The sequence below is a fragment of the Cryptosporidium ubiquitum genome (genome assembly GCF_001865345.1).
Source record: "Cryptosporidium ubiquitum isolate 39726 chromosome Unknown contig_12, whole genome shotgun sequence".
In the NCBI taxonomy this organism is placed as follows: Eukaryota; Apicomplexa; class Conoidasida; order Eucoccidiorida; family Cryptosporidiidae; genus Cryptosporidium; species Cryptosporidium ubiquitum.
The window spans coordinates 1-19011 of NW_021639804.1; the positions used below are offsets into that span (position 1 = coordinate 1).

The 19011-nt window shown below is 29.8% G+C and overlaps 10 protein-coding genes across 10 annotated transcripts; 4 read left to right on the forward strand and 6 right to left on the reverse strand.

Moving 5' to 3' along the window:
• Positions 1–643: 643 nt before the first annotated feature.
• On the forward strand, positions 644–1378 carry cubi_01813 (uncharacterized protein; the record flags this gene model as incomplete). The annotated part of the gene is made up of 1 exon (XM_029018825.1): positions 644–1378. One exon carries the CDS (start codon positions 644–646, stop codon positions 1376–1378), a length of 735 nt encoding a protein of 244 aa, XP_028876299.1.
• A 22-nt stretch (positions 1379–1400) lies between these two features.
• Positions 1401–3656, reverse strand: cubi_01814 (uncharacterized protein; the record flags this gene model as incomplete). Its single annotated transcript, XM_029018826.1, has 1 exon — positions 1401–3656. The coding sequence occupies one exon, from the start codon at positions 3654–3656 to the stop codon at positions 1401–1403; it is 2256 nt and encodes a 751-aa protein (XP_028876300.1).
• Positions 3657–4187: 531 nt separating this feature from the next.
• On the reverse strand, positions 4188–6518 carry cubi_01815 (uncharacterized protein; the record flags this gene model as incomplete). Its single annotated transcript, XM_029018827.1, has 1 exon — positions 4188–6518. The coding sequence occupies one exon, from the start codon at positions 6516–6518 to the stop codon at positions 4188–4190; it is 2331 nt and encodes a 776-aa protein (XP_028876301.1).
• Positions 6519–6671: 153 nt separating this feature from the next.
• cubi_01816 (DHHC-type zinc finger domain-containing protein) lies at positions 6672–7577 on the reverse strand (the record flags this gene model as incomplete). The annotated part of the gene is made up of 1 exon (XM_029018828.1): positions 6672–7577. One exon carries the CDS (start codon positions 7575–7577, stop codon positions 6672–6674), a length of 906 nt encoding a protein of 301 aa, XP_028876302.1.
• Positions 7578–7803: 226 nt separating this feature from the next.
• Positions 7804–8925, forward strand: cubi_01817 (ER retention motif-containing protein; the record flags this gene model as incomplete). Its single annotated transcript, XM_029018829.1, has 1 exon — positions 7804–8925. One exon carries the CDS (start codon positions 7804–7806, stop codon positions 8923–8925), a length of 1122 nt encoding a protein of 373 aa, XP_028876303.1.
• Positions 8926–8927: 2 nt separating this feature from the next.
• On the reverse strand, positions 8928–11729 carry cubi_01818 (TPR repeat containing basal transcription factor; the record flags this gene model as incomplete). Its single annotated transcript, XM_029018830.1, has 1 exon — positions 8928–11729. One exon carries the CDS (start codon positions 11727–11729, stop codon positions 8928–8930), a length of 2802 nt encoding a protein of 933 aa, XP_028876304.1.
• Positions 11730–11875: 146 nt separating this feature from the next.
• cubi_01819 (membrane associated adenyl cyclase) lies at positions 11876–14776 on the reverse strand (the record flags this gene model as incomplete). Its single annotated transcript, XM_029018831.1, has 1 exon — positions 11876–14776. The coding sequence occupies one exon, from the start codon at positions 14774–14776 to the stop codon at positions 11876–11878; it is 2901 nt and encodes a 966-aa protein (XP_028876305.1).
• Positions 14777–14872: 96 nt separating this feature from the next.
• cubi_01820 (uncharacterized protein) lies at positions 14873–15700 on the reverse strand (the record flags this gene model as incomplete). The annotated part of the gene is made up of 1 exon (XM_029018832.1): positions 14873–15700. The coding sequence occupies one exon, from the start codon at positions 15698–15700 to the stop codon at positions 14873–14875; it is 828 nt and encodes a 275-aa protein (XP_028876306.1).
• Positions 15701–15890: 190 nt separating this feature from the next.
• cubi_01821 (actin-like protein) lies at positions 15891–17204 on the forward strand (the record flags this gene model as incomplete). The annotated part of the gene is made up of 3 exons (XM_029018833.1): positions 15891–15964; positions 16043–17033; positions 17079–17204. 3 exons carry the CDS (start codon positions 15891–15893, stop codon positions 17202–17204), a joined length of 1191 nt encoding a protein of 396 aa, XP_028876307.1.
• Positions 17205–17354: 150 nt separating this feature from the next.
• cubi_01822 (RRM domain-containing protein) lies at positions 17355–18119 on the forward strand (the record flags this gene model as incomplete). Its single annotated transcript, XM_029018834.1, has 1 exon — positions 17355–18119. One exon carries the CDS (start codon positions 17355–17357, stop codon positions 18117–18119), a length of 765 nt encoding a protein of 254 aa, XP_028876308.1.
• Positions 18120–19011: the final 892 nt, after the last annotated feature.

Here is a 19011-nt window from a genome sequence, read left to right on the forward strand (position 1 = left end):
GTTGTGGTGGTAGTAGTGGTAGTAGTAGTGGTAGTTGTTGGTATTGGTTTAAATTGATTTAAAAATTTTTCCTTCATATGAAAAAATGGGTTAATATTTAAATCCATTGGACCAAAGAACGACGAAGACCTTATGGTCGAATCGTTTCTTAGAATCATTTGAGAATTATCCAAAGAGCTATTTATATACTCATCATTAGTAATATTAACAGGTAAAGACGTTTCTGGCAAATTTGTGCCATATTTATCACTTAAGGAGTCTTGAGAAACATGCTGGTCGCTTATTTGATACGATTTATCTACATTACTTGGGATTTTATCACCTCCTAACTCGCTATTCCATGCCCCTAGCTTATTTTCAGAGTATGTAATTGTGTCGCTCTCACCTAAAGCATACTCTGAAAATCGAAGCAAAAGAAAAAAAAATAAAGTCGAAAAAACCTGCAAAAAATTCATTCGAATTACTAAACTTCTAATAAAATAAAGAATGTGAACAGTATTGTTTATTTTAATTGGATGGAGTAACGTATATGTTATAAAATTTTCTCATTTTTAAAAAACATATTCTCGAAATTGAGCATTTTTCATTGCCTCGGAAATAAACTTTAAATCGAAACCGCGCAAAGGATTTTCTCTTTTTTATTATGAGGAGGTTGCAATCATTCAAGACGCCGTCAAGGCTGAGCGAAAAGTTAAAGCTATCAAGCAAGACTAATAGTAACAATGACACTAAGATCAGCAATGGTATTAAATTTGTCCCAAATGTCCGCGCATTAGATTCCAATGAAGCCATTAACAACGATGCTCGAACAGACAATATTTCATTGAAAAATATAAACTTTGTCAGAAAATTGGAATTTGAGAAGATGGAACAGCCTGACAATACACACAAATTTGACGCGTCTTTAATACCACCTATTCACGGAGGTGAAATTATAAATAAGGCAGAAAAACAAGATTTGATTTATGATTCTAATAAGGTTTCTGTTAATTTAACAATAAACAACACTATTAATATTTACAAAAATCTTGAAGAATCAGAGCATGGAAGAACTCCTGAAAAATTGGAGGGTTGGTCGGTGTTTCAATTACCTAAATATATGCCAGAAAACGAAAAGAACTTCGAGTTTATTAAAATGCCTATTCCTACATTACTACATGACACTCCTTCAGGTTCAATTGGTAAGTTGGTATTTAAACGAGATGGAAATATAGATCTATCATTAAATTCGAGTAAAGGCAAAGAGTGTATTTCATTTAAAATAGATTGTATATCTAGGGACAATTCTGAGCAATTTATTATCGCATTCTCAAAAATAAACGAACTAATTAACCTCGGAAAGTGTGATTCATTATTAATTGGCACCCCTGAAATATAAATAGATTAGAAATAGTTCAGATTTAATTTATTCTGATTTTATTATCTTCAAACCATGTAATCGGAAACCATTTAGGAAACACTCGTTTATAAAGGGGCATTCCAACTACCTCGTTTTGTTGTATTGGCTTGCTAAACAAGCACTTCATATACCCATGCATCCCCAAAGGTTCTTTGATAACTCCTCTAATACCGCTCCTAGTTCTTAGTCCAACGGATTTGAACCATTTGACATCTTCAGGGTTATTAAACATATTTCTAACAACACCTTTAGATTTTCTAACTTTAAATAGGCTGCCTATTAACACTATTCTTTTAACAATAACACGGTATGGGTCTGCGTCAATTATATCACCCCATGCAAGCGGCCAATCATTTATTACTAAATCATTTGGCTTGAAGTTTTTATAAGTAATGCTGTTACGAGTGTCTGGATTTATGTCTTTTAATGAAAAAAGTAAAATTGGACAGGGCGGGAAGATGATTGTACTATAACATGAAATAACGTAATGATCTCCATGTAGAAAAATTTTGCATTGTTTCAATATTTGACTTCTTTCTATCATAGTTGCGGATGAAATACGAGGGCAATTACTTATTATGGGACAAATATAAAATCTCCTAAAACCTGCCTGTAAAACTAATGGTGTTTTGTTCTTGATTAAATCAATGTTCTCAGCAGTCCTTTTGACTCTAAAATTCATAACTCCCACTTTTCTCTCAAATGGTAAAATCGATGATAGTATTATTACCCGACTCGAAATATTTTCATCTGTTAATGCTTTTTGAGCTTCTGAAGAGACAGGGGACAACTTGAATTCACAATATTTGCCTCTTAAATTTTCTTGGTTGCAGCTATCAAGGTAGATTTTTCTAGAGATTTCTCCTGTCTTCTTAAATGAGTCTATTTCAAATATTCTGGAGTATTCGTTAGGAAGATTTTCAAATGGATCCCATTTAGAAGTCCTGAGTGATTCTAGCCCTCGATATTTTTTAAAACGAGTACAACAAATAGTATCTGATTCAACTCTTTTTTCATCTGTTAAAATTTCGCATTCATCTTCAGAGCCATCAGTTAGAGCTTCATTTGTAATGTTGGTGTCCGATTCTAAATCTACATTGTATTCGTTGTGTTCCATGTCTCTAACTATTAAGTTATTAGGGGAGTCAATTTCCATAGATTTGCCATATAAGATGGAATTTTCACACGAGCTGTCAATAGCTGGAGACTTTTCTATTCCAGCAACTCCAATAATTTCCTTATTTAAAATTTCACTGTTTTTGTTATTTAATTTAATATGAAAATCACGGCTTGAAAGTACAGTAATCGAATTAAACGAAGGATTATCGATAGGATTAACTTCATCAATAACAAAATCACCGATATTGGTTATATGGACAGGAAAATTGATGGATAATCCTACTCCACGCACATAGCCTTTGATAATCAACTGTCTTTTTATTTCATTAGAATGATTACAGACTCCGATGCTTGATGACTCTGAAAGTAAATAACCCCTTCCATCCCTTAGGCATAGTTTGGAATAACCCATAATAGGAATTGAAGATAGTAAATTTCGAATATCATTTTCCTTTTGCAAAGAAAAAAATTTCATATTCTTCTCAAATTCCATCTCAAAGGATTTCCTAAACACTTTTTCGCAATCCAAAATTTTACTACCGAAATAATAAGTTTCATTGCAAGAAAAAACTCCTATTGTGTTAGTTTGACCTTGGAGTTTAATCGATTTGAGCAATTTATATCCAACTTCGTCGAATGCCCGAAATTCTTCATTATATCCAAATAAAGCCATAATAAAGTCTGAACATTTGATTAGATCTAATGTCTCAAGAATTTCGTTATACTTTGCAATACATATAGATAACTTGTACTTGCCTATATCAAATGTAAATACACCATTTGGATTACTTTGAAAATGAAATTCGATATCGAAGTTGTTTCCAGGATAATTGTGACAAATGTAGTTCGATAATAGTTTAAGAACTGAAATAGAATTGCAATATGAATTAAATGGAACAATTGTACATAGTACTGGAATTCCTAACTGACTTGCTTTTTCTTCTTTCCTTAAGTTATTAGAGATTATTTTATTTTTTCTTAACTGATTTTTTTGATTTTCTCTATTTTTTCCCGAAAGTGGTTTTGAAATAAACCTTTCATTACATTTTTTAAGTTTCTGATTTGATTTCTTGCGTATGGACGATTTCCCTTTAAAGGGTTTGTTGGATTGTTTTAGTTTAGGTTTATGACAATGCATCGTAAAATGTCAAAAATAACTACAGTTACGGCGGCACATAAAGATAATTTTAGTAGACATTTAATATATTAAAGGTTAAGATCTACGAAAAAACAAAACATTACGTTTGGTTTTACTCGTAAATATTATTCAAATTGTTTTTTTTTAAAAATAAATATAGCGTAAATTTCATCATTTTTTTTGTCACTAAATCAGAAATGCTGATTTTTTTGTGTAGCTATTTTGTTGTAAGTAACAAATAATAAAAGTAATGATTAAGTTCTAGTTCAAAGATGACTGATGATCGTTTAGAAAACTTATTTATACTCTTTGAAAACGTATTTATTGTTACTTATTCATTTAATATATAGATGCAATGAAATACTAAAAATTCAGTACTAAAATTTTCATTTGAGCTGTATTTTCTACAAAACGAGTATTAATACTGAAATAAGCTTTATCAGCATATTAGTTCACAAGTTAATTTCACTTCTATATTGACTTAAGTTAATTCGTGTATTTTTAAAGATAAAAAAAAAGTATTCAATAATTTTAGTTGAGGGAATTACCCCAATATTCAAAATAAATCGTCTTGAAATAAAATCTAAATTCTGAGTAGTCATTTCGTGTAAATATTGCATGTTTACTAGTATAAAATATTTTATTTGGCTGTCTTTTTGATAAAATAATATTTTGAATAGTTTGGAAGATTGTGTATATGTTTTCAGTTGTTGAAATATTTTCAATGTTTATTAGTTCATTCTCAAAACTCACTGTGATTGTTTTGATATGTTCATAAAACTCTACAATTGAATTAAGAATTTCTGTTACGGAAGGGAAAGGGTTTGACCTTTTACCTGCAACAGTTAATTTAGAATCAATTATTCTATAATTATATATACATTTTTTGAGAAAAAAGTTCAACTTTTGAATTTCAGCAATTAATGAAAATTTAATTATTATATAAATAAGTTCAGAATTTGATAATAAATTCTCGTCTTTTAAACTTTCAATAATTAGTTTGAGTAATGCTTTATGCATTAAAATTCCACAATAGAATCGATTAAAGAATCTAAAGTTGGACTGATCCCCATTATAGGTATTTAGTGAGCAGTATACTTGGCTATTTAGGAAAATTATATAATGAGTTAGTTTTTCTGCAACATGCCAATGAAAGTTTTTCATATATATTGAAACGTTTTCAATAATAGAATAAATAATGTTACATAAATAAATATCTTTACTGGATTTGTAGTTATAAAACATTGTTCTAAGTAGCACAATTAATAAAATATTTCCAATAGTTATTGAGTGCTTTTCTGATGGCTCAAATTCATTCTCTTCTTGATTACTATTACATTTGTAAATTAATTTTTTTAAAGAATCTTCCTCTAACCAAAATGGAAGGTTTTCAATTTTTGTGTAATGCAAAGCTTTGCATAAATTAGGATCATTTGTCAATCTGAGAATAATAGAGAGGAGTGCGACAATTTTACGTAAATTTGTTTCATCCATGTTTTTTGAGATAATATATACGGGCTCTAGCAATGCAAGTATTAAGGCATCTGGATCTGCTCTTGATAAACAATAAGAAATAAAATATGAATTTGAATGTACTAAAGAATATAGCAAAAAAACAGAAAGATGGTGCTTTACAAGAGTGCCATCAAAAATTACGGAACGGTAAGCTTGTTCGAAGTAAGGAAAGTTGACAAAGTTAGTTTGATTAAGATCCAGATCTGAGTCCGTATTGGAGTCAGATGAAGCAAGACTATCTGGAATAAATCTTGGATCAGAGAAATTTTTAATCCATTCAGCATATATATTGAATTTTAATTCTGGAGGATTAAAAAGAATTGTTGCAAGTAGTAAAATTGATTTTTTCCTATTTATTTCAAATAATTGACATTTTTGTTCAGAGTCTAGTGACTTCTTGATTAAATATTGTAGGAATAGGTACCTATTATCTTCAAAGTAATCAGAGTCATCTTCACAATATATATTTTTTTCAGAGTTGATTAATGAATGAATTTGAAAACATGTAATAAATGTGTAAATATCACCTTCATCTAAATTTAGGTTATTTTCGATTTTAGGAAGAAATAATATCAACATAATATCCATTAGGGCATTCTGAAGGTTAATCAGCAAATTACATATCTCGCTTAATGATTTAGTATTTTCAATATATTTTTGAGAACATACCAGGAATGAAGGTATTCTTGAGAAAAATTGCCCAAACACAGATAGATTTTCAAATGATTCTAATAAATGTTCATTTTCTCCTATACATTTTGATGATTTACATACATATAGAATTAGATCTAATTTTTTATTTATAACTCCTTGTTTTTCATTATATTTTTCGCTAAAAATAATAGATTTTTCAAGTTCTTTAAAATATTCACTCGTTGCATTATTCGATTCATTAACAAAGTTAAGAAACTGTTTATGTTCTGCGGATTTAATTAGTTGGTCTATTCCAAAGTTCTTTAAATAGTGCACAATAATAAATTTAATTATTATACCCAGACCAATTATATGGTTTATGCTCGCTATTTGATAATCAAGCTGCACTTTGTTGTTTTCAATTGAAATGTATAATTCCCTCTCTTTTTCAAATAGTATTTCAGCAAAAAATAGAGATAAAGAGCGAAAATTACCACTGTTTGCATTATTCAGGAATAGTTTCGAAGAAATACGTTCAAAAACAAATTGATCAATTGTTGAATTATCTTCAATTTGGTTAATGACCGGTTTTTGCAATTCATTCAAAAGTGATAAATCTGCTCTTATATTCTCATTTTTTAAAAATGGCTCAATAAATTTCAAACAGTTTTCTGGTATTGAAAGTTCTTTATCTTTAGAAATAGATGAACCCATATTTATTAAAGTGAATCTTGCGGCAATGCCGAATACATATTTACTCATTTACTATATTGAGAAAAATAAATTGTAAAATAACAGTAGATAGGAATATTCATAATTAAATTATTGAAATGAATTATATTGTATTTTAATCTAGTGATATGAGTATTATTCAATCTTCAATATTTTTTTATTTATGATTGAAAACTCACTGAAAGATTTTAATTGTTCATTGTTATCCGCTAATCTAGTTTCAGAAAAATGCCTATAGTTTGGATAATCTATTATTTCATATAGTTCTTCGTTAAAGTTAGGCTTCATTACGTTCCTTGAAGGTAGTAACCATAGATACTTGTTCTCCCCAAATATCATTTTAAAATTATTGACAAGGTCTATCTTTTTCCCACATTTATTTGATATCAATTCAACAAGTGTTGAATTTGAGAAAATATAGTCTATTTGATCCAATAAAAATATCATCGCAGTTAATAAAATTATAATGTTAATTATTAAACTGATGACTAGTTGATGTTTCATTTGATTAATCCCACTCTCTAACGAAAAAGTAATCAACTTATAAAGAAGGAAAGATGACAAAATAACTATTAAAGAAGTTGAACAAACTAAATAAAATAGGAAAAGAATATAAACCTTTTGATTTGAATATCCAATACAATTGTTTACAATTATGCAATGATGATCCATTTTAAAAATGCAGATATTGCAGGTTGTGCAGTGATGAGCTCTTGGAGGCTTCCATTTTTTTTCTGTGCATTTATTACAGTGCCTTATTGTAGATTTGAACCAATTTGGTACATTAGTGTCACATTGAAGTGATTCCAAAGAACCTGGATCCACTATAGCAAGAAAGGCAAGTGAATATATTATAAGAAGGCTCAAAATAGTGTACCAAGCCAAAGCTATACTCCCAAGATAGTAAATTATATTTGACTGTTCAATTCGGAGATATGTTAGAAAATTAAAAATTGAGAAACAATTAATTGAGATTATAGTGATAAATGTTAATAGTAAAGGTGATTGTCTAAGAATCGGTTTAATGATTTCTTGATTCATATTTGAATTAAATCTCAGTGAATTAGTATATAAGATATAAGTTATCTTGTACAGTTATAGACACATGTTCATAGTGCTTAATGTAACATTCAAAGAGAGAAACCTTGTAAGCTATACTAGATTGATTAGTTTGCAATCTTTGTTCACATTCCCGGATTATTATGTTTTTCTAATTCTTATCCGGCTATGGCGCAAAAAAAAAGATTTTTAATGAATACAAATAAAAATGGTTGAACAAGTTGATCAAGAGTTAATATACACAAAATTTGTAAAATATTTACTGTCTTCAAAGACTGGTGTACGAACTAAAGGCGCAATTGAAGTGGGAAGAAGAGCAGTAGATTATTTTCGTGGAATTGAATTTATTAGGTGGATGAGAAAAAATGCAGATAATATTAAGGAAAATTATCCAGAAATTGCCAAAAATGTCTCTTTTGAATCTATTAATGATATAAATCAAGTCGGAGCTGAGTTGATTAAACGTTCATTTATCGTCAGGGCAGAATATAAACCTGTGGGAACAAACACTGATGATTTGAAAACTCCTAAGTGGCCAAAAAGACTTTGCGTAACAAGCAATCAAAATTTTGATGAACACTCGTTTTACATTATTACTTTCGATAGTAATAAGACAATTTCTAATATATTAATGACATCAATATTGGTCTCAGTTGTTGCACTATTCATGTTCCCTGCCTGGCCATTAGCAATAAAAATATCTGTTTGGTATATTTCAGTAGTATTCCTATCAGTGATGCTGATTGTGTTTTTTGGTAGATTGATTGTTTTTGCTTTTCTATGGTTCTTTGGTTTCGATTTTTGGATTCTTCCCAATTTATTTGATGAGGACACTGGGGTAATCGATTCATTTAAACCACTTTATTCCATAATAAGAAGGGGAGACGATTGGTTTATGTTATCAATCCGAGCATTTTGTGCAATATTTCTTGCAGGGGCGACTTATCAGCTAAGCAAGACCCATACAGCATCAGACGTTGGACAATTTGCAAGACAATCATTTCTGGATGTACTAGATTGGGGGCATAGAAAAATTTCTCCACCAGAAGACCTTTCACCTACATTACACAATTCAAATGTGGGAATTAATGAAAGTACAGGTACTAGAAATGTTTCAAATGAGGAGTATAATTGTATTAAAAGATGTTTGAGATTTGAATCTAAGGATGCGGTTTTAGATGAGTGCGCAACAGATTGTAATTGCTTAAGCGAAGTATTAAGTCTACCGTGCCTAAAATCAAGATCAATTTGCCCTCCTGAATTCGAAGAAGAGCTTAGCAATGCAATGATAAAGAATTGTATAGATAATCAAGAAATAAAAGGGTCATAATATTACCAGATTATTCCACCAAATATATCTACCTTTGATAAAAGTGATAGATTGTAGCACGCCATTTTTTTAAGTTTATTAAAGTCGTAGCTCTGTATATCAGTGATCGAGTTTAGAGAATTTATGCATTTTATGTAACAGTTTATAGCATTTGACTTCAAATTAATTTGATGGAATGCACGTGCGAGATTATAGAAGCATTCTGCTTTGTAAATTTCTTCGTTAACATAAATGCTTTGCCTTCCTTTTGTGTACCTTGTAATAAATGAAAATCCTTTGATTATTGAAAAAATTCGATTCTTTGATTCTTTGCTTACTGCTACCCCAATGAATGAAACTCCAAGACAGAGAGAAATCAAATCATCAAAAGGAATTAGCCTGTGTATTTTTAAGTATTCAGATGAAGCTTGGTTTAGACGATTTGAAAGAACATAAAGGTGAGCTGTAATAATTTGAAGCTCCAAATTATTTTTTGAATTTGAGATTTGTCTTTGTATCCACGATCTCGTTTCACTAATTGTTTCTTTTTCAAGAACAAAATGATTGTTTAATACATTTAATTTTGAAGCAAATAGATGTGGCATTAAAATTAGGCTACCTAATACTTTACAAATGCTTTTCTTGTTGGTTTTTTTGTTAAATTCTTCTCTCAAAAGCCCAAGTAGTACACGCCAGATACCTCCTTCAAATGAAAGCGAAAGAAGCAATTTTTGTAATGAATGTTTTCCTTTAGTTAATGAATCTCCGCTCATTTCAGGGCATATCAACTTTAGATTATTAAGCAGTTTCTCAAATAATTCGACAGCAATCTTATTTTTTTTTGAACATTTTAAAAAAATTGCACCTAGTGATAGAAACTCCCAAAGTTCATTTTCAGAGGTTAAAATATCCTCCAATGTAATTAGTCCAAGTTCGCTCCTCACTTTCGCTAACTGGGTATTTGCCCTTAGCAACTTTTTATTTGTATTTAATGCAGATGTATCATTTGGTTTTTTGGAATTACTAGTGCTATTGGGTGTATTCTTTTCTATATATTCAGAAGTATTTCTTTTATTATTTTCATTGTATTTCCTTGAATATATCAATTGGTTTATACGTTTTATATCGATGAGAAATTCATTGATTATATTCGCAAATCGATCTGCATATGTTTGAAAAAAAGTGTTTTTGGATTCAAAATGTGTATTAACAGTAATTGCACTTTCAAGATATGGTTTGTTATCAACTTTACCCACATTTTTTAAAATCCCTTTTTTCATATCAGAAAACAAATCAAGAACAATAGTTATTCTCATTTCCTGTGGAATTGGAATTGAGATATCTTTAGACTGTATAATTTCATCATATTTCATAGTATAGATTAACTCTTCACTTAGATTATCATAACCCATTTTTGAATATATGGAAGCTAGAAGCGTTTTTGCCCTGGAAATATTGAAATCTGCAGAAACATTTTTATTTGTTTCAAGTATTTTTTTTAGAACTGATGCAGCATCTTCATTTAAATTAAGCTTATGGAGAGAGTATGCATATTTAATATTAAAAGGAATGTTTGACTCAAATGACTTTGAATTTGATACGGCCACGAAGTGAACATTCGCATTATCGTATTTGCCAATTTGAAAATATGCGTCTCCTAAAGTCAAGTGTAAATCAACAAAATCTTCGAAATTTTTATATTCATTAATGATATTTGAAACTTGCAGTGCAGGTATGTAATTTCCAAAATTGACATTTGCAACCGCATATTTTGTTGCAATGTCAATCGGAATTTTCTTCAAAAATTGATTTATGTCCATTTCATTACTTATGGAAAGATTTGTTTTTTTAGTATTTGAGTTAAAACTATTAAATTTAATATCAGTATTTGCAAAATAACTGTGAATTAGGTCAACACATTTCTGGTATAATTTCAAATCTATGTAAACTTCGCACAACATATTTACAATATTTATGTCATCGCAGTAATCTATACAGCTTTCAAGAGTTTCCGCCGCCAAATTCAATTTCCCAATTTTATGATAACATCTTGCAAGTTCTTTACCCAAAAGTGGGTCACCAGGGTGCCTCCAAAATAATATTTTTAGTTGTTGTATGCACCTATTGATATCATTTACGGAGTAGTATGCACTACTAAGTTCGAACCGTATTTCATCTTCTAATTGTGCAGCGGACTCTTGCCCACCTAGTTTCGCAGAATATTCTATGTTTTTGATACACTTAGAGTAACAATAAATTGCTCTGCCCCAATCTTGGATCTCGGCGCTCATTTGGCCTATTCTTCTCCATAAAAAAAAATCGGTGCTAACTAGATGAGCAGCTACTAAATAAAATCCTATTGCTTTTTCCTTATCATCTAGTTCTTGTTCATATATGAGGCCTAACATATGGAAAGGGTCATGCAGTCCCGGAGCTTTAACAACTATTTCCTCAAGTATTTCGATTGCTAAAATAAATTTTTTTTCCAAATAAGCGTCATTTGCCTTTTGTAACAATTTTTCGATTTCAATTGAAACATTTTGCCTTGACTTGGGTTTCTTTCTAGAATTTGAATCTCTTTTTCTTTTCCTATTGTTTGTATAATTTGAAACGCTAAATTCAAGTGAAAGCATATTCTCTGAATCAGATTCTTCTTCTGAAAAACTCCCAAAAAATTGGTTGAGTATATTTGAGCTATGATTATTCTTCAAGGCCGAATCATCTAATCTTAATGGTTCTCCCATGTACGGGAATTCGGATATATTTTGTTCGTCATCGCCAATGTCATTGCAAAGTGAGGATGTGTTTGGATGAATAGTATTCATAATTATTATTTTTGTAACCTTGGCGGTTTAAAAATTGTATACAAAAAAAAATCATAAAAATAATTCCGCTCTGTTTAACAGTGCAAATAAATGCATGCCATTTTGTAAATTAAAATTGGCCAATGAGTAAAATAATAACCCAAAATCTATTCGTTAAAATATTTTGTATTTAATACCTCTGCACAAGACCAGTTAATATCCAATTTCTTGTCTTGGAAATGTTTGCATTTATTAGACAGGTTGATGGTACTTGGATCAATTTTAAACGGCCCCAACTTATTAATCTTTTCGATATAGAGCAGGGATTTTTTAAAATTCTTATTAATAAAAAATATCAGTGCTTTAGTGTGAAATTTAGATTTCAATAATGAAACCAAATCAGAATCATATATGGTATTTAGTACATGATAAATTACAGTAGGGTTACTTTTCCCCTGCACTATGACAATATCCAATGGACATATTATAAATTTCTTTTGTACCTTTTTATTTGCGAATACATTATTACTTATAATTATGTCCACTGAATAACGCTTGGTAAGAGACTCAATTCTGCTTGCCAAATTAACCCCATCGCCCATAATTCCATACTTCATTCTTTTGTTGCATCCAATATTCCCAATTAGAACATGGTCTGTATGAATTCCGCATTTAATGTTAATTTCCGGAAAGTAGTTATTTTCGAAAGATTTAAATTTTAATTTTAATTGCTTTTTCATTTTCAAAGATGCAGATATTGCTGCTACTGAATGGTTTTCAACAGCCACAGGCGAGTTCCAGATGGCAAGGATTGCGTCACCAGCAATTTCTAGTAAGTTGCCGTTGAATTCTTCGATTATGTTAACCATTTCATCGAAGTAATTAGTTAATAAATGAAACAGTAAGAAGGGACTTACTTTTTCTGCAATGTTAGTAAATCCGACAATATCTGAAAAAAGAATTGTTATTTCCTTATATTGTGGGTTCAATGCCGAAAACTCATATTTTTTTAGGAGTGAAATTGCTATACCTTTTGGAAGATATTTTGAAAACGAATTCACGTATTTTTCCAGCAGCTCTGCATTGTGATAAGACAAAAATTCGGCCAAGTAATCATTTCTTGAGAAATTATTATGTAAATGATCTTTTTCAATTAATTGAGAATTACCATAAATTAAATTGTATATACTTATTATTCTATTGTAACTTTTCAATGATGAATTATAATACATTTTATCCAATTTATAATGAAATATTGAACTTGTGATCACTATCAACAAATATAAGTATGCTTGTATTATACTAACGAAATTTTTGATTTTAGATAGATTATCACCGAAATAATTAATAACTGTTTCTGCTATAAAAGTGATTGATATTGCTAACAAAATAAATAATGTAATATTATAGAAAGATTGCTCAAAAATAATTTTTCTTTGCTGAAGCAAACAAGAACCATTAATTATGTCAAATAGACCTGTATTAGTTTCTATCTTATTCAATAACCTTCTTTTGCTGTCCAAAGAAATAAGTAACGTTTCAAATTCTTCATAAGTTAAGTTTCTTTTTTTTAAAATATATTCTTGGTAAGTGGTTGAATTATTTTTTTTATCTGGGTATTTGAAACGAATAATTTTTCTTGGTAAATCTTTCAATAAAATGAAATAATTAAATTTTAAATTAATATAGAAATATCTAAATAAACTATATATCTGGATTTTGTAGAATAAACAAAGCTTTGTGCAGACTTGTTTAATACACAAATAATATTGACGATTAATTAGTAAAATGTGTCGATCAACATTTAAATTTATTTTAAAATAGCTTTCCCTTGTATATGAAATTGGATTAATGTATTTAAATTTAAACAATTCGCCTGAAATCCAATCTAGATTTTGAAACAAATACGTTTCTAGTGATCGGTTGATCAGGTTGCTCTTAAAAAAATTATCTATTCCTAACTCTCCACAAATATCTTCGAATTTAGAAGATGAAATCATTAGATTCATATCATTTCCAAAAGAAAAAAAAATTCGTTTGAGTTGAGTTCTAATAATTTCCGTTACTTGAAATTTATTATATTTGCTGATAAATTTGCACTGAAGAATAAAAATAATACGATATATATACGAGTAATATAAAAGGCAACCACAAATATCAAAAATTTCTGTATTTAAATTCGTAATATGACAAAAAGATAGGAATATAAATACGAAATGAATTATGTCAATAGCCATGCCAATTTTGGGTGCTGATTTCCAATTAAAAAGGTAAAAAATAATATCCAAGCAAATAAATATCAAAGATGAAAGAATAATAATAAGTTCAGGATAAATATTAAAAAGTTTATATTTGTTTCTTAAGATAGTTATGCTAATTATGCGTATAAGTTGAATTGCCAGCTCAATAAGTGATTTGCTGCAAACTTTATAATAATTATTAAGCAACTTAACTGGGAATACTGAGCATTTATAATCTTTTTTTTCCAAAAATAATTGCGTTTGTTTTTCAGAACCAAAAAAGTTATTAATATCATGAATAATATATCTATCAATAATATCTGTATCATTAGATATTGAAGGATTTTCATTAAAGGAAGAATTACTTAGCTCTTTTTGATCTTGAAAATTTACATTTTTTAGTAGAATTTGATTAATGTTATTAATAAGCAAGTCAAATAACGGCAAGATGTCATTTTTAGGTGTATTTATACTTCTTACTGGACACTCACATCTCTTCCTGATTTTTAAATGCTGATTTTCATGAATCTGTGTAAATTCCAGAAGATCAAAGTCTTGATAAGTAAATAAAAGTTTGATGTTGTTTAACCCATTTTTATAAGATTGCGCAAATTCGCTCTCTTTTATATATGAAAGTTTGTTAAAATTAGGATTATATCTTTTTAAGTCATTTTCTTTCTGATTAGAATTTTGTGTGAAGACAAAAAAATCTAGCTTTGACCCCGTCCTAATTAAAGATTCAACATTAATACCCAAAAAATTAGAAAAAATTGAGTTAGTATTATTAGAGTGAAATTTGCTTTTATAATCTTTACAGGAAATCTGCATGTATTACATATTAATCAGCAAGCTGTAGTTATTAAACAATTACTTGATTTATGGCGGTATCAAATTGAGTAATACAGAATAAAATGAATTATTTGATTAGAGCTCTTCGTTAATTGTAGAATTTGAATTATATTTTAAACCTTTAGTCTCATTAGAAACACTTGATGGGGGATTTCCATCAGGAATACTTGAATTAGCTTTTAAGTTTTCATGTTTTTCTCTCATTTCCCACCATATATGCATATTCGGAATTTTAAGTTTCTGGTCTTTCAATAATCTTGGCCAAATAGCATTCGATTTTTTTTTAAAAAGAGTGCAAGATAGCTTTCCAACAGATCCAAATGAACACTCTGATAAATCTGAGTCAACCTCATCGAACAACTCGAGATTTAGGACATATTTTTTTTTTTCGTGAGAATGTGACCCCATTGCAGAAAAAAAAAATACATTATCGTGAATCGAAACTATTTCATTATCTATTTTCAATGCACCTGGAGCATTCCATCTGTATGTAAACTTTATATTCAAATAAACTAGATCAGATGACTGAGCCCACTGGAATGCAGGAGATAAAGTTGCAACCTCACTGTGTTTTTTGTTTAATAGTCTAGTAAGTTCATTCAGCTCTCTTCTAATTGAGAGTTCTGCTGAACGTACGACTGGACTTAAATCAATACCTTGTTCGTGTGTTTTAATAATTAACTTCTTTGAAAGTGTCCACCAACCTCTTGAAATTGAAGTAGTTAAATCATCTGCAATTATATTTCTTGTTAATTTTTCAAATATCTGTATTGCATCACTTTCATTTTGAGAGCTTGCAAAAATGGACGTGTTGTTAAGCCCTAAATGTTCACAGAATACAAAGTTACTTATGAATGCAATAAATAACAAAAAATAAATAGCTGATAAAATATTTTTCAACATTTCAAAAACTCTTTCACATTACCGCAATTTGCTTAAAAAAATCAATATGAAAACAATTTTTAAAACAAATTAAATGAAAAATACGATGATAAATTAATATTAAAGATAATTTCATACTTAAACTCATTAACTATCCGAATTTTATTCTTATGAAAACTCTGAATACTAAATTAATTTTTTTTCAATTTAAATGAATAAAGTTTTGGTTGTAGATAATGGTTCATACACCATAAAAGTTGGGTATTCAGGTGAGGAATTACCTAGGTAAGTTGGATGTCTTACAAAAAGTTTTCTGAATCCTTCTAGGCATTGTTTCCCAAATTGTATCGGCAAAGTTCGAAGAAAGGATAAAATATATAAATCAGATCAAATCTTTGGTTTGAACGAGTATTTTTCTTATTCCCCGTTCTCCGAAGGTTTACTATTGGATATTTCAATGGAAAGTGATATTTGGGAATATATTTTCAACAAAATGAATATTTCTCCAGAGGAGCTTGGTATATTAGTTACTGAACCATTTTTAAATCCAACTTCACTTCAGCACTCTCTTTTTGAAGTAATTTTTGAGCAATTTGGTTTTAACAGTGCAATTGTCACAAATTCTCCCGCAATATCACAATTTGCATTTAGTCCACAACTTATTCCTAAAATTGATCAACGAATAATAAATCCATGCTATTTGATTTTAGATTGCGGCTATCAGTGTTGTTTTAGTGTCCCATTATTTCAGGGATCACCAATTTATAAAGCCTGTAGAAGACTGGATATTGGTGGATATCATTTGGACCTAGCATTAAAAAATTTTCTTTCATTCAGACAAGTTGATTTATCTAGAAACTCTTTAATTGTATCTAAAATTAAAGAGAGTTGCTGTTATATTTCCAAGAATTTTGATAGTGATATTAACAGGCCATCACAAAATAAATCTGATAATTTGATAGAACAAATATATCAGCTCCCAGAATTAAAGTCAAATAGTAAGAATTCAAATTACTACTTTCAAGAGTGTATATCACCCGAAAATACTGAACTTTTAAAGTTAAATGATAATCTAAAATTGAAATTAGAATCAGAACCAAACGCAAATTATGATTCCAATGGGGTCATTAAACTTTATTCAGAAAGGATAGCAGTTCCAGAACTATTATTTAATCCATCAAATGGAGGTTATAACTTTGCGGGCATAGCAGAAATGGTCTCAGAGTCTATTTTATCGTCACCAAAACATCTACAAGAATTGCTAGCTAATAATATATTAATAATAGGAGGTTCCACTAAATTTAGAAATTTTGAGGCTAGATTGAACAAAGAGCTTTCCTCTCTACTACCTTCAGTAAGTTTAAATAAACATATTACAGTTTTCGACTTTTTAAAATAGGTATGGGAAATTAAAACAAGATGTAATCAAAGGCCAGACTTTACAACATGGATGGGTGGCTCAATTTGGGGGGAAACAAACTTTAGTACATTTGCTCTCTCTAAAAGCAAATACAACGAAATTTGAACGAAATTTTTTGTAAGCTTGACAATTTGTTTGTAGATTAATCAATTCATTTGACAAAATATTTAAGCGGCCAAAAAAAAATTCCCCGTCCCACGCGGGGACAACTTTCTATTTTCTACCCATTAATATTTTTCATATTTCCTTCGTAATATGCCAGAGGCAAAAAAACGGGGAAGAAAGCCAATTTTGCGAAAAATGGAGGAGGATAATTCTGAGCCACAAACATGTCAAGCTGAGGAGGGTAATAATCAAACTCAATACGAATTGGAACAGACTGAACCAGCTCAAGAAGTATCAAATACTGAGTCAGATGAGAAAAACCAAACGGTCCCCCAAATTGAGCGTAGTAACGACCCTTCATGTACGCTTTATGTATGCAGGCTCTCTTTAAAAACAAAAGAAGATGATTTACGTAGATTATTTGAAGATTATGGTGAGGTAACTGATTGCCATTTAGTTACAAATCCATTATCTGGAGAAAGCAGGTGTTTTGGGTTTGTAACTATGGGTAACGAGGAGGAGGCAGCACGTGCAAAAAATGCATTGGATGGAAAAGAATATCAAGATGCGACTTTGAAGGTTGAGACAGCAAGACGTGCTAAGCCGTATGATCCTACCCCAGGAGAATATAAAGGACCCCAATATCGATCAATCAAATATAATAATTCAAGAACCGGGTATCCTCGTTCTTCTCATCGTGGCAATTCATTTAGGCCTTCTACTAGGAGTAGATATGACTATCCACCACCATCTCACTCGAGAGGTGATCAGTACAACAGACACAGTGATGATTATTACAACAGATACTATGACAACAGATACCCTAGACCGGATGATTATCACTCCTCTAGGTACCACTCCCCGCCACGTTACTCTAGAGCAGATCCATACGACTCAAGGTATAGCAGACGATAAAGTTATTAAATCGAAATAAAAATTAACTAAATTTATTGTTTTACGATATCCAGTCTAGAATAGAGTTTTGAAAATTTCGAATTTTCCCGTCTTCTTATTCAGATTCCGCTTATTTCCCGTATTTTTCCCTTGTGTTCCCCCTTTTATTTTTATTATTATGAAAGATGCAAGAAGTTGAATACAAGTTGGTGAATGGAACTCATTTCTTTTTGACGATTTACTTTTTTTTTTCAATTGTTGCTGTAATTTCCTCTAGTGTCGTCCAGTTTGCGAATCATATTACAGCACATGGTAAACTATATAAGAAGGCTGTAGCTTTGGAAAATATTGCGAGCACTTCATCGAACAATAAGACGATATACCTGATATTAGGGTTTACTGTGAACAAAAGGTGGTTTCGTTATTTCTATTTTATTGGGATATTTTCAACAATGGTTTGTATATATTTAAGCTACCCAAATTACAGATTATTTATTTTTTTATTACATGTGATTAGAAGACTGTATGAAGAAGTATTTATTTCATGTCATAACACAAAGTATAGTAGAATGAGCGTTTTTGTTTTCTTATTTGGCTTATCTTATTATATCGTAATGCCTATTACAATAATGACTACGCCGGATATTTCTGGAAAATTTGCAGTTCTACAATATGTATCTTTCGGAATTTTCTCTCTAATTCAATACAAAACCCACGTTAAACTCTCAAATATTAGGAGAAAAAATCTTGAAGAATATGGTATTCCTTATGGTGGTATGTTTAAATTTATTAGTTGTCCACATTATTTCAGTGAAATTGGGATCTATTTATCATTGTTTAACGATGTTATTTTTAATTCAAAGCTTATATATATTAAGACTGCTTTATTATATGTGATTATATGTATGTATGT